Source organism: Dermacentor andersoni, chromosome 1, assembly GCF_023375885.2.
Source record: "Dermacentor andersoni chromosome 1, qqDerAnde1_hic_scaffold, whole genome shotgun sequence".
In the NCBI taxonomy this organism is placed as follows: domain Eukaryota; kingdom Metazoa; phylum Arthropoda; class Arachnida; order Ixodida; family Ixodidae; genus Dermacentor; species Dermacentor andersoni.
In genome coordinates, this window is record NC_092814.1 from 278,990,222 (window position 1) to 279,005,300 (window position 15,079).

The following is a 15,079-nucleotide window of genomic DNA, read 5'->3' on the forward strand; positions in this document are numbered from 1 at the left end:
ACACTATTCAAGGGTAATGTCAAAATGTTATTTTTTTTAAAAATCGAATAGAAGTAGACAAGTAGCATTTTCTTCCGTCTTATAATCTAATGAAATTATCTTTTTAATAAGAGTAGTTGAGTACTAGTGACATAAATTATGATGAGGAGTGCTTTCGTCATCGGGCTAGTACCGGAATGTCGCTGGGGGGTCTCAAATCGTGTCATGCATTTACCTCAATTTCTCGGTTACTAAAGCTCTGTTTGCGATTATATTGACGCCTTAGACGTTCTAGAGCATTGCTTTATCACTTTACCTTAACTTTCTGGTAACCTTTAGTGTCCCTTTAACAAGAAAGAATGCATTGCAAAATAAACATGGCAATATATTCATTCAAACTGACGGAAAGCCGGAGACACCCATGTAACTGTATCATGCTGTGCTTATGGTAGTGGGACAGGGCTGCAGCTGCATGCATATGAGCTGTGGAAGGAAACCATATTGAACCTTTGAAAAAAAAAAAAAAAAAAAAAAAAAAAAAAACTCGAGGACTGGCTATCATACAAGGGGGAGTTCAATTCCCTTTCATTTATGGCCAATGTTTAAGACAAAGGTGCAAGTATTTCCAAGCATCATTGACATAAAGCTGTTCAGTTATCAGTAGCACCAGATAGACAAAAATAGCAAAAATCAGAGTTTCTGAAAGCGTTCTTTCATGGTGCAATGATATTCACAGTGCTTTTTGGCCTTTCTAGCATTATCCACCTTTTTAGTTTTGTATCCACCGCTAAAGCAAACCCATTATGCAAAAAGGAAAAATAAAGAGCAATACAGATTCAAGATTAAGCCTTGTCGTCAGGTGCTTCTTCGTGGCAACGATCCACGCATTATCCCCATCTATCTTGTGATCCGCCTTCTTAGCATGCTCGGCGACAGCATTCATCAGTGCGTGACCTTTGGCTACATCATTTTTGTGCAGCTTGAGACGCCTGCAAAATATTCTGCTCTCACCAATATATATACCAATTTATGTTACACCCCCATCTTCTCTTCCTACCCACCCATATTCATCCTCACCATGGAGCAGTGGGAGATGACTCTTCACGGTGGGACTCCTGAGGCACGGCGGGCAATCATCCACTGGGCCTAGGCCATCCCCGAAGACATCATAGAGGCCCTGGACTAAGGGCTTGTGCCCTTTACTCTCTTCCCCAAAGCTAAATGTTTCCATCATCATCATACTGATTTGCAATCGGTGCAAGAAACCTCACAGATGATGCCGAGGAAACTTGGGATCTTTCATGTTCATCAGGTCACATTTAAGCTTCCTTGCTAGGACATGCACGATCTGTTCACCATGCCGCCTAAAAACAAGGGCAAGGGCTTCACTTGCATGACATATACGAGACCACAGCGCGCTTCTGTCTTCAAGCTGGAGCATTCATCCCTTGCTTGGCTGTTAGCTGATTAGTCTTCCCAAGCTTGGTTGTAGTTCAAATAAAATGCTTGGGGTTCCCATTCTTTGTCAGGTCTGCTTCAATGGTCCTAAGCACAGGTGGTCTGATGTCCAATGGCGCAGGTGTGTTGTGCCCATTCAACTAGTGAACGAACCACTGAGCATTTGTGAGACATCGGGCGAACTGACTCGAAGTCCAAGTACCAACCAGAATGGGATGACTTTCAGTAGGCCTGTGGGAGCATGCATCACAAGTGTGTCAAAGGGGATGCACTTATCCTTCTATTCTTCCCTGGTGAACTTGATGGAAGGTTCAATGCTATTTAGGCAATCAAGGAAACGTATGTCCTTGTCTATGACGTAGAAGCAATTGTCAACGTACCTTAAGAAAACTTTCGGTCGGAGCTTAAATGACTCCAGAGACTTGGCTAAGATAAATGTGACTCGGCAAGTCTCAAGCGGCGACATCAATGTGCTTATCATGCCTGCAGTGAAATAAAAACACATATATAAAGGCAGAATGAGAGTATTTTTAGACTAGTGCACAGAACAAGCTATTCTTTTCTGGCACGCACCGAAAAATTGGTGGATGGCACGACTTGGCCTGGTTCAGCCCATTAATCCTGGAGCCTAGACGAAGCGTGGTCCAGTTCTTTGTCATTGTGTAGGTACCCGCCATACATAGATTATTTGTTAGAGACACATTTTGGCATCAGGCTTTCCACTGCAGTAATTTGACAAATATACAGATAAAAAAGAAATATATATATGCAGATCCCACGCACTGTGGAAATCTATGTAAGCAAAGCTTTCTGTGCTGGTTGCTTTGATTGATGATAAATAGCGGCAATGTTCACAGCAAAGCTTAATTTCTTCAATGCTTAGTCTAACACGAGATTGGCGAGTTGATGTTAAACGTTACCTCGTGTGCACCACTGCTGTTTGTCTGCGTAGCACACAGAACGTACAGGGAGAAGTGTTTGCTGGAGGCATTGTTGTGCGCCATATTTCATAACCTCTGAGAGGGTTGAGCATTGTCATTGCCTCACATGGCACATCACATCGTGGCAGAAGTATTAAACTTGAATTGGATTATGGGGCTATACGTGCCAAAACCCCAATCAGATTATGAGGCGCACCGTAGTGGCGGACTCCGAATTAATTTTGACACTGTGGTGTACATTAACGTGTCCCAAAATCTAAGTCAGCATGCGTTTTCTATTTCACCCCGTCGAAATGCATCTGCCACAGTTGGGAAAAATCCACGACCTCTAGCAATACCATAGCCGCAAAGCTACTGCAGTGGGCACAGAAGTGTTGATTTGACGGTTGACCGCTTCTGTAGTGTCGCGGTGCGCTTTAATTAATGCAGCTCTGCTTCTGCACGCCCTGCGTAATTTGTCTGCTTGACATATTAGCATGGTGCTTATTTTTCAGAAATAGCAGAAACATACTGTACCGGACCTTGAACATAAGTTTATCCAGTTTCCCCGCAACCGCTGTCGTGTCTGTAGTAGTAGGGTTTCCTTGCCTTCTCACTTCACCTCCCCCACCCTGTATGGGAACTGCCCCTTCTCCCTCCTCTCTACAGTTCTCTCTAGGTCTCCCTCTGGACTCCCATGTTAATAGAAAGGGAAGTGTTGCCATTTCTGCAATGCTTTTGAGGGTGTTCACGGATAATTATAGCTGTCAAGAGGCTAAAGTGGTGATGCCCAAGGAGCTCCAGAGGGCATTGTAGAGATTCAAGGTGGTGGGGTCCAAAGGAGCTTCTCTTTCTCGTGTGGCCTTTCCTCTCTGCCTCACTCCTGTCATATATACACACACTCTGAAACCCCCCCCCCCCCCAACATGGTGCTTGCGCCAGATAGCAGCAGCCACAGCAGCAGCAGCAGCAGCAGTGGGAAAGTCAGAGAAAGAGACAAAGATAGCTTCGCTTTAAAATTACATCCTCTGTTCATTATGCTTGTGTCTTCCAGTGCGATACAAACATCTATAGTACATTTGCCAAATAGTGGTACAGCAATTATAGCAAAGGCATAGGTGACAACTCTTGTACACATCACTAGCCATTTCATTTCACTTTTAAAACTCAAAAAGAACCACTGCAATGCACAATGCTAGAACTTGAGCTATTAAATTTGGTAGGAATGGAAATTTAAAGTAGCTATTGGCTTTCACAATTCCTTAAAACATTGCTGCTGGAAGCTCTTCTAGCTCAATTAAATATGAATTGGTGACACACAAGGGTAACACTCATGTGCAATAATAGTGTCACATGAAACAAGCAACTATTATTGCTTCATTTAGCTTCATTTTAATGATGCCAACTGAACAGTTCAAGTATCTGTATTTTGTAGCATAAGTAAATTCAGGCTCTCTCCACTTTTGAGTTACATGTTAGCAACCTACATTTTCAAAGATACATGTTAGCACCTACATGCTAAAACCAACTAGAGATGTAATGGCTGGAAAAAAGAAAGAAAAAATTAAATTATGGGGTTTTACGTGCCAAAACCACTTTCTGATTATGAGGCACGCCATAGTGGAGGACTCTGGAAATTTTGACCACCTGGGGTTCTTTAACGTGCACTCTTAGATCTAGATACACGGGTGTTTTCGCAGTTCGCCCCCACCGAAATGCGGCCACTGTGGCTGGGATTCGATCCCGCAACCTCGTGCTCAGCAGCCCAACACCATAGCCACTGAGCAAGCACGGCGAGTGGGGGAAAGAAAGAAAAAAAAAAAAAAAAATCGATGAAGTATTTAAATGAAGTTAGAAATAAAGTGCAGCACAAGATTCTCAAGCGATGACGATAACGAGAAGGCGGCAGCACAATGATTAAGTGTCTTCATCACATGCTTTCAGTTTAGGTTTCAAAAATGTGCCAATTTGAAACAATTACAGGAACACGGGACTCCCTTTGGATTTTGGTCCAGGACTGGCGTCTGGTACTACGCGAAGCACGTGGAAGCATCCACTTGGTAGCAAGCCCTTTGCATCAGCTGCTGACACCTATAGCTTCTAGGCTGCTGCAGATACTTTTGCCATCTGCCAGTCATGAACGAAACTAGTCTTTGTCAGGAAATGTTCGTAACAAGCTTTGCAACAGACTCACAAGTAAATGTGCTGGAAAACTCGTACATGTACAATATGAGTGTGGAAGCAGCCGCAATCGATTCTAATGCAAGTGTGTCCAGCGAGAGTGACTCGGACACCGAGTGACTTTTCTCCAAGTTAATAGATTAGCAATGTTTCATAGTAGAGAACAAGGTATACATTCCATTTTCTTCGTGTTCTCTACGTAACTATCTCATGTATTTAAAGATAATTATATTTTATTGCTGGAATAATAAACATGAGCTATTTTTACTGAAGTTCCAATTTTTCTCAAGATTTCCTAAAGAACAAAAATAAAAAAAATGTTTTTTTCCCTCCCGCTCAACATTTCCGTAAGTTCTGCATCCCTAATGCCATCTAATGTGCGAAAACTTTATTCAAAAGAAAAATGCACTGATATAGGTCTACAGATTTTTCTGCAGAAACCAAAACATCTTCCAACGACTCCGACTTTAGGCACGTCTTCTGCTCTTAAAGAATTAACCAGCTGCACCAAAATTTCTTTCACTGCTTCTGCTTGTGGCTGCTCTACAAATATGGCTACTGAAGATATTCTAATGGAACTTTTTGCTGAGAGTCTTACACCATTCAAACAAGCTTTCCATCTCTTCAACGCCATCACAATGCAAATATCTGTATAACTTATTTTGTTGCAACTCTGTGACGTCTTTCCACTCTTGAAATTCGTCCTTCTTAAAGAAAAATGAAGAAAAGAAAAAACTTAGCTACATTTGGGTGGATGTCTCATTTCCCATTCATCAATTACCTCTCTCCACCTTGCGGGTTCCCGCAGAACCATTACGTAAGAACACTCCGGTCTTTGCTTCTGAGTTGTTGGTAAATTCGACTTCGCCTGCCATCTGCTAGTCGCCTGGTTAACTCAGATGGTAGAGCAGCTGCTTGGAAAGGCGGTGGTCCCGGGTTCGAGTCCCGGACCAGGAGAAATTTTTCTTCAACTGCGAAGCTTTTCTTTTGAGGAACCCGTATGGGTTTCCTCTGTAGCACTTAGCTACGTTTGGGTGGGTGTCTCATTTTCCCTTTATCAATTACGTCTCTCCACCTCGCGGTTTTCTGCAGAACTATTACGTAAAAAAGTGCATTATCTGTTACAAAATATATCTAAAAACTTATCTTCATTGTTATGCAAACTGGGGGCTGACTTATATTCTAACAGTTTGCCAATGTATATTTTACATCAACGAGTGTGCAGTCTGAACAGCATATTAGGGATAGAGAAGACAACATGTACTATGTACTAACTTATCACTTCTTCTAGGTTCTGGGTGACGTAATGCATGTTCAGCCCAACCCTCGTCACATGCTCTTTTGTATTGGCCCTTCTGTAAGATCTACTCAGAGTACCTTGAGCAAAACAGAGTAAGGGTACGAAATGGATGTCAGCCATGAAATGTGTATGAAATGTCCACTGTGTGGTCGCGCAGACTGGATACAGTGCCACAGTTTGAGATGTCGGCAGTCAGGTGCAGCAATTAGAGCATAAAATCAGGCGGTCTGGCATAATCTACAGTCCTCGCTGTTTATGCAATTACAAATCCATGTTCACAGAACACTACCTGAACCATTTGTTTTGTGAAGTGAAACATGCGCTGGAGGCCATGTCTGATGACACTTCTGAGAAAATACTTTATTCCTCAGAACTACTCTTCTGAAGGATAGCACATAACAAATGCACCTAAAACAGAAACATCAGTCTCCAAATATCTACAGTAGGTGGTGGGGGTCATCAAAAAGCTTCAATATAGTTGTATGGCAGCATGTCAAAAACTGCTGATCAAGTTGACTATTTTTGCAGCGGCACAGCACGAAGAGTTAAAGGTTGTGTGTCTTCAAATGCCTGCAATGTAAAATTTGCAAGAAAGAATGTATGTCATCATACCTTGCTGGTGAAGCAGCGCACTGACACGGACAAGGTGAAGACACACAAGACGACACTCGCTGCACTTGCAACTATATAGCAGCGAGTGTCGTCTTGTGCGTCTTCACCGTGTCCGTGTCAGTGCGCTGTTTAACCAGCAAGGTATGATGATTACTCACCAACTAGCCCAACTTTCCACATTACTGAAGAATGTATGTTTCTGATGACCACCTTCTGGAGAACTGCAATAAGACCCATCCCATCTTCCTCGTCAGTCTTGTACCTACCTGGATGCAATGAAGTTAGCATTTGGGCATACAAAGCACCCAACCCTTTGATAAACACACGTGGTGGTGTTTTCCAAAGATGCGCAAAGTGTGATAAAATGTAGGTATGCAATTTTAAAAGCAAGCAAGAGTGGCTCAAGATCTTACTCCTGTGAAGGGCTTGGTTTCCTACAAAGTCTTTATGCAACAATGAGGTGGACCCTATACATCGAGCTGTTATTCAGGCCATATAAGAAGCCAGGATGCATGGTGAAGCGCATGTGATACTCGTGGGGAAATTGCAGCCTAATGCCTTCTACCTCATTACAGAGACACTGGTACCACTGCAAAGGCAAAACTGATTTTCAGTGTCAAGGACAGCAACAGACACAATGTTCAAACTGTAAGAAGCTCAGGAAAGAGCTACTATAGGCACATAAATAGAGTGCCTCACTGCAAGCAACACTCACCAGGTCTCTAAGTGTTAGTGAAGGCAGTGCTAGCAACTGCTGTTGGCTCTCAGTGATGCTGACAATGCTCTTGAGCATATTGCATAAAGACATTGAGCTGTGAATCATTTTGCCAATCATTCTCTAGTACACTGTGTGCACAGCTCGCAAATAAAAGTCAGCTTTTTTTTTTCCTTTTTGCATGCAGCAAGCTCATCATGTGCAAAAAATCAAAATAAAGCACCGAGGCTGACGCCATGGGTACCTTTAATGACACTACAATCTGAAAGACAATTGTGTGTGTGCAGGATATGACAGCCTTCTTATATTCAACGAGTTGTATGATCTTACAAATCAATTACACAAACATGCTGGACAAAGTGGAAAGTGGCGACACCATGAATAAAGACATTAAGACGAAGAAACCTTAAGTACCCGCCGTGGTGGCGCAGCGGCTATGGTGTTGTGCTGCTAAACACAAGATCGCAGGATCAAATCCCAGGAACGGCGGCTGCATTTCGTTGGGGGCAAAATGCAAAAACGCCAGTGTCCTGTGCATTGCGGGCTCGTTAAATATCCCCTGGTGGCCAAAATTATTGCGGAGTCCCCCACTATGGTATGCATCAAAATCAAATTGTGACTTTGGGACGTAGAACCCAAGAATTCACTCAAACCCAAAGTGGCATGGCATAAATACAACCAAGGTAAAAAAATATTGGTATACACTTGTGTGGTGAATCTATGGTAGATAGCACATATTGAATTGAATTCTGCGGTTTTATGTGCCAAAACCATGATTTTATTATGAGACACGCCATAGTGGGGCACTCCGGATGAATTTTGACCACCAGAGGATACTTAATGTGCCCCCAATGCATGGGACACAGGCGTTTTTGCATTTTGCCCCCATGGAAATGCAAACGCCGCGGCTGCGGATTTGATCTCGCAACCTCGTGCTTAGCAGCACAACATCATATCAAAGTTTGGTCAATTCAACCACTCCTGATTCCTTCTTATCTGCAGTACAGACGTACTTGTGATGTCATGCGTTCATTGTTTCCTTTTGATTGTGTTACATATTCTGATGTCTCTTTTATCACGCCTTACCTATTGGCAGCAAATGTGATGGCGTCATCGTATTTCTTTGTACTCGTGTATTAGAATATGTTTGTCGTGCCTATTAGGCTGTCTTTTTATTATTGTTATTTTTTGTCCCCTTGAGGAAAAAGAGTGAAATCACGTGATGTTTGTACCACTCCTGCCTGGGCTTCCAAATGGAAGCCGGCAATATTGTGGAAAAAAAAAAAAAAATTTGAACAAAAAAAGCCACCGTGATGGGTAATAGCACATATTGCTAGGCTCTGCAGTCCACAAAGGACTTGAGAGAGCAAGGCACTATTGTTGCACAAATAACCCTGCTAATACTAGCCACTTTATGATGTTTCTTTTCTTCAAGACGACTATTCTTGGAGAGTGCCCAAGTCGTGGCCCTATGGATTGGACATCTAGCTTGGCTGCAGGAGGTGCATGGTTCGATCCCCATTGCCGGTCACCCACTGGTTTACAAGACAAGTACAAGCAACCCCCCCGGCCAGGCGTCCGGCTTTCCAGGGGTGCGTTGCTTGGGAGGGAGTCATAAAGACCGCTATCTTCATTGTGTGAGAACCAAGACAAACAAAACACTACACGAATCTCAAAAAGGAGTCTGGCAGTCCTATGCCGCCAACTTGCCATGAGGTGAGTTTACTTCCAAGCGTCTGGAACTCCCGTAGTTGCCGAGCACCATGCCGGGAGCGTGCTTGTACCTATTTTACCGGTAGGTACTATCGTGAGCAATATGAGCAGGAACACGCGAGCGCGTGGGAAATAGCCTCGAAACCGACGTGGGGCGATGCGTTGCGGCCGCTGTAGGAAACAAAGTGGAAAGGGCGCCGCGGTTCCGCCAACTGTCGGCACTCCCGCCTCACTAGCGTTACTGCGTAATGGCAGCTGATTGCGTGTCACCGGGCGCTAGCGATGATAAGGCGGTTATGTCATGCAGAGCGTGGACCGTGCTGTCTGTAGTTGAGCGCAAAATATCTCTAGCTCTCTTTTTATCATACTTGCGGAACGTATCGCAATGATACCGACGTGATACTGTGGCGCCTGTAATAGCGCTCGCACGCAGGAAAAAGCAGGGTTGTTTTGTTATGCGTGTTTTTCTATGTCTCGGTTATTGTGAACAAAGAAAAGTTGTACGCAGCAGTGAATTTAAAGGTTTTATTAGACGATTGCTTAATGGTAACAAAATTTTCATCCACACAAAAAGTATCCCAATACATCAGTGTTACAGCTTGACCTTTCCTTGCAGGCTTCATGCGTTAATAACGGGTCATGGCTCCGCCTGCTTGAATGACGGCCTCCATTCTTTTTGGCAGAGACACGTAGAGAGCCTCGATGAAGGCTTTGTCATCTTGAAGATGTTTCCACTCGCGCTTTATGGCTTCCCACAGTTCATCACTGGTCGTCGAGTCCAAGGAGAGTCTTGAAAGGTTAGCCTTCATACGTGCCCAAACATGTTCTATGATGTTCATGTCTGCACCCTTCGCACACCACTCCAAGCTCCTTACCCCTAGTTCGCCTAAAAAACGTGCCACGACCTTTGCTGTGTGAACGGGAGACAAGTCCTGCTGGAATAGATAATACCCATCCGGGTGTGGACCATTCAGTGCATAGGGGATCATCTCGTGCTCCAGCAATGTGCAATATGCAGAACTCGTAAATCTCCCAGGGATTCTTACAATGGGACTTAGGCCATCCCGCGAAATAGCCGCCCACACGTTTACTGACGTGCGTTCACTTGCGGCCACCTGCTTGACGTTCTGCGGAGAGAAGCGCGTATTCTCCATGCGCCACACTCTTCTCTGCTGGTCCCAGCGGCTTGAGAACGTAGATTCATCAGAGAAGATGACATATTTCCAATCCTCGACCTTCCAGCTGCGGTGATCGACAGCGAACTTTAGGCGAGCAGTCTTGTTGGCAACTGTGAGAAGGGGCTTCTGAGCAGCGATACGACTACGGAGGGCGGCTTCCCTTAGCCTTCGCCGCACCGTGCTGTCGCTTACATGTTCCAGGGCAAGAGTACTGCGCACCTCCTTCGCATTTAGAAATGGCTTCTCGTTGACTGCAGCAACAATTTGTAGGTCTTGATCCGCTGACGTGGCGCGAGGTCGCCTCTCGTGCGGCGCATCCTTAATGCGTCCTTCATCTCGGTACGCCTGCACTATCCTGTTGACTGTGTTCAACCGGCAGCCCGTCAAGGCAGCAATGTTTCGCTGCGAGTAAGCTTTCTTCGACAACTCAACGACTTCTTCCCGCTTATTCAACGGCACTCGAGACATCGCAGGACGCTGAAACGCACTTCTAACCGCGGGCAGTCGTGGTCTCCCTTATAAGCATTTGCCACGAAAAAGAAATTAAAGATGCGCGTCGGCCGTGACGTAGCGTTTTTACTTCTTTTCTTGTTCATCAAAGATTCGAACGTTTCCATGAAAGGTGCGACTGGCCTTATGATAGACCTTTTAAGAAGTCGGCCAGAAAATATTCCCTGTCGCATGCTTGCAAATATCTAAGAGTCGGGTCTGACCGCTCCACATACGCACACTCAGACAAAGAAAAAAGGAACAAAAAAGGTTAACAGCGGTATTTTGCGCTGAACTACAGACAGCGCGGTCCACGCTCTGCATGCCATAACCGCCTTATCATCCCTAGCGCCCGGTGACATGCAATCCGGTGCCGTTACGCAGCAACGCTAGTGAGGCGGGAGTGCCGACAGTTGGCGGAACCGCGGCGCCCTTTCCACTTTGTTTCCTACAGCGGCGGCAACGCATCGCCCCACGTCGGTTTCGAGGCTATTTCCCACGCGCTCGTGTGTTCCTGCTCATATTGCTCACGATAGTACCTGGAAGCAGCACATGTTTTCCTCCCACAGAAGTGGCAGATGCTCGTCTATTTCACAAAAACTGTAGTGGGACAGGGGCACCCAGAGACGTTAGCAAAGGTCTATGGGGCCCTCTTTTGAGATGAAACACCTTTATAAACAATCAATCGACGGGCCATGGTACATCTCTAACAATTTGAACAAAACAGTGGCTTCCTGGCGGCATCGGGATTTGAGCCCAGAGGAGATGAAGGACAAAAAATGGGGACGAAGGACGAAAATGTGACCCTTCTCAAGATGTGACAACCTGAAGTGCGCCTTTCTGCCACAGGAATCAGAAAGAAGACTGACCTGCCTACGCTCTTCTTGAAGCATGCAACTCTAGGTTGTTTACATACTTTACAATTTGAAAAAAAAAAAAAAAAAAAATTATGGGGTTTAACGTGACAAAACCACTTTCTGATTATGAGGCACGCCGTAGTGGAGGACTCCGGAAATTTTGACCACCTGGGGTTCTTTAACGTGCACCTAAATCTAAGTACACGGGTGTTTTCGCATTTCGCCCCCATCGAAATGCGGCCGCCGTGGCCAGGATTCGATCCCGCGACCTACTTTCCAATTTGACCGAGTCCACATATACATGGATGGTTCTTCCACTAAGACAAGCTCCACTAGTGAAGTGGTTATTCTATCACAATCAATCAGCATCAGCCACAAGATTTCTCACTTCACAACATCATCCTGCTCAGAAATTGTTTGCCTCCAAGGTGCTGTTGATTATATTAACCACCAACCGGCTGATCGGTGGGCAATATTCTGCAACTCAAAGGTGGTCCAGAATGTCTTTTGTCAACTCTTCGTTGTTTGTTCTGCGAACAACTCACGTTGCAGATACGACAAATGCACCACCATGTGATCATGAAAGGACACAATGTTGTTTTAGTGGCTGCTGGGTCACTGCAGTACCTACAGCAACGACCTTGCCAACGAAGCTGCTAGGAAAGCACATGAAGGAATGAACCTGGTTTCTATACCTTTATCGAGGAATGATGCAGCCCAGCACTTAAGCAAGCCAGCATACCGTATGGCATTGCAGAAATCGCACACATCTGAATTTACTCACAAACGGTTGCATTCTCTTGGCCCTTCTATGCAACTGCAGCTGTTACTTGGTCTTTCCCGAAGTGACGAAACAGAGCTGTGTTGGTTATGCCTGGGTGTTGCATTCGCCAATGCTTATTTATTTTTTATTGTAACGGCCGATAGCGTCAATGCCTGTGGTGTTGAGACGACTATGAAACACTTGTGCTACTGCACATCCTTTGAAAATGGAAGGCATGACCTCCACATATCTCTAAATTAGCCAGATGGAAAACCTTTCTTACTGTACAAGATCATGGGACCATGGCCTCATATATCACAGCTACAAAAGGCCACAAAAGCGCTGCTGTGATTTCTGAAGGCTACTGGATTGAGTGACCCTCTGTGATATAGAGCAGAGAACTGTCACTACATTGGCGATATCAAAAGTGGACTTTCTCTTCTTATCTTAATCTATTCCTTACCTTTCCCCCTTCCCCCAGTGCAGGGCAGCCAACTGAGCTTAGTCCTTAATAACATCCCTGCATTTCATTTACACTTTTTCCTCTCTCTCCTTAAGATACCAATGACTAGATGGGGATAAAACACCCTTAGCCTAATTTGAACAAAGTACAGTGTAACATCAACAACAGTGGCCTTGTCTGATGTTGCAAGTAGTGGAGAAGATACTGGTGAAACACTATAGAAATTGCCATTATTTTTCAAATTTCAGAACCTAATAAGAAATTCACCATAATTACTTGTAAGCATGACCTGCGACTCTGGTGCTAGTGTTCTTGTTTCTGTGACATGTCTTACTTTTTTTGTCATTTTGTAGTGCATGTCACAATTTTAGAACTCTGCGACTTCTGCAAAATATATATAATTGCGATGCTACAGAAAGTATTATACGGATAGCGGCCCCAGACAACGCAGTCCGTAAATCACTTTGCAGCTAGACTGTTGGAGCTATGCACTTCAATTCGGTATAGCACTGGCTTCACACAACACAGCAGCAGAAACTAACACTACCAGCCTACCATCGGATCGGCGTTGTTAACGAAATACCACTGCTTTCTGAAGCCTTGAAGGCGAGAATAAACGAAAGTGGGGTGTCATATTCAGGGTCACCGTTGCTCAGGCAATCTGTATAGACCAGCAGCAAGGCTATTTGTCTTTAAAGCCTTGAACGTTTCAACGTCACACGAGCACACACACACACACAAGTCCCATAGATAGGCTCAATTGCAGGCATGTGGAACCGGCAATACCAGAGAAACAGGAATATGCTGACAACTTACAGCTTGTTCAGCAAGTCGGTGGTTGCCTTTGCACGAAATGGGTCCTTCGGATCCAGCTCCTTGATCTTCCGCGCCAGATCCCGTATAGCCCGTGACAGCTTATTGTATCTGCACAAATATTACACGAAGAGTAAGTGGCATAGGACCATGTGCAGCGCGCGAATGCACCATGCTTGAACCCGCGGAGGTCGCCGCCACGATTAACAGGCAGGCAAAACTTACTTTGTGTAATCTTCGCGCTTCTGGACATAGTACTTTCTCATTATCTTTACTTCATGGAGGTTGTTGTCGACTTCCCACGATATAAAGTCAACTTTCTTTAAGAGCTTCTGCTCGTGATACTTAAGTTTTCGAACCATGCTGACACTCGTAACAACACAATGCTGCAACCCTGCACACGCTTGCGAATGAATCGTTTTCACAGTTGCCAAGAGATCACCGAAGGACCGAAGTCAAGCCAAGAATGTTCGGTAACTATCAACTTCCTTCATTATGAGCAGCATATAAATAAGATTAAGGTAGGTTACATGAAACAGCAATAATAATAAATTATTTAAAAATCAAATGAATCATAACATACAACGTTCACAAATGGCCGCTATGACGTCATACATTTTTTGTGATCTTTTTTTATGTATTTTTGTTCTGCTCTCGACTAAAAATGTTCTTGCAACCTAACTTTATTTAAGTAGAATGAACTAGACTTTTGCTTCTGGTGTGGCACGCTCGTAAGCTATCAACATTGCAATCTCGGAGGTTATGCAAAACAAACGTTGTGGGAAACCTGGCGCACACTCAGTACCTCAGAACAACTCGGAAGTTTGGGCATCTCCAGCTGAGCCGCTTTGGCACCGAAGCAGAAATGATGCAAAACACTGCCCTAGTTTCACGTTCTGCTCATGTTCTGCTACGTGCATGGACATTTAGCAAGTGGCGACTCTGAAAGGTGCTTTGTCTCTAGCGCCCTCTGCGAGAGACGCGCCGAATTCGCACTTCAGCAGACGTCAATTTACCCCCAGCCAGTTGTCACTTGTATTCGTCGTAATTCGCCGCAACATGAATAAGGTCAAGCTTTTTATTGCTGACCAATGTTTGGAATGCGAATTGACGAATGATTCTTGCCATGAGAATGATCTTTGGGGTACTCGAATGGGGCTGGCGAACTGCGTCCTCATCACATTGTATGCATGCTCCGACTTTAGTATGTAGTGCCTTCGAAACTGAACAGAAACGCAAAAAAAAGAAAGAAAAAACGAAGGTTGCTGTATCAAACGCAACGCTGCTGCTTGGGCAAGGGTAGAATTATTGCATAATTTGTTTCTGTAGATTAATCTTCGCCGCAATACAGTTGTGTTATGCGGTGAAGCATACGAAATGTGTTGCGGTGAAGAACCTCAAAAATGGAAAGGGGTCACTGTTGAGGGACATCGTATGCGTTACTTATTTATACACGAGCGCCCTAGCCGTCTCCTGTCTTAGTGCGAGCACCGATACGTCTAGTAACTGTAGTGGGGCCGTGCCCGTGTCTCTTAGGAGGGCGCGAATAGATAGGAATCACGGTCAGGGAGCATGGCACAAGCCCTGCCGATGCATCACTTGGATGGCTCCGATAGGGTAAAAGAAACGAATTGCAGC

General features: G+C 44.7%; 1 protein-coding gene across 1 annotated transcript in view; it reads right to left on the reverse strand.

Annotated features, from left to right (window-relative positions):
* Positions 1–13,869, reverse strand: part of LOC126547669 (U3 small nucleolar ribonucleoprotein protein IMP3) — a 36,710-nt gene extending 22,841 nt beyond the window's left edge. The window contains exons 1-2 of the mRNA XM_050195612.2: positions 13,667–13,869; positions 13,445–13,552 (exon numbers count right to left, since the gene is read on the reverse strand). Coding sequence (XP_050051569.1) covers positions 13,445–13,552; positions 13,667–13,803 — 245 coding nt within the window. The 5' untranslated portion in view covers positions 13,804–13,869. The remainder of the gene's footprint in view (positions 1–13,444; positions 13,553–13,666) is intronic.
* Between the last annotated feature and the right edge of the window lie 1,210 nt (positions 13,870–15,079).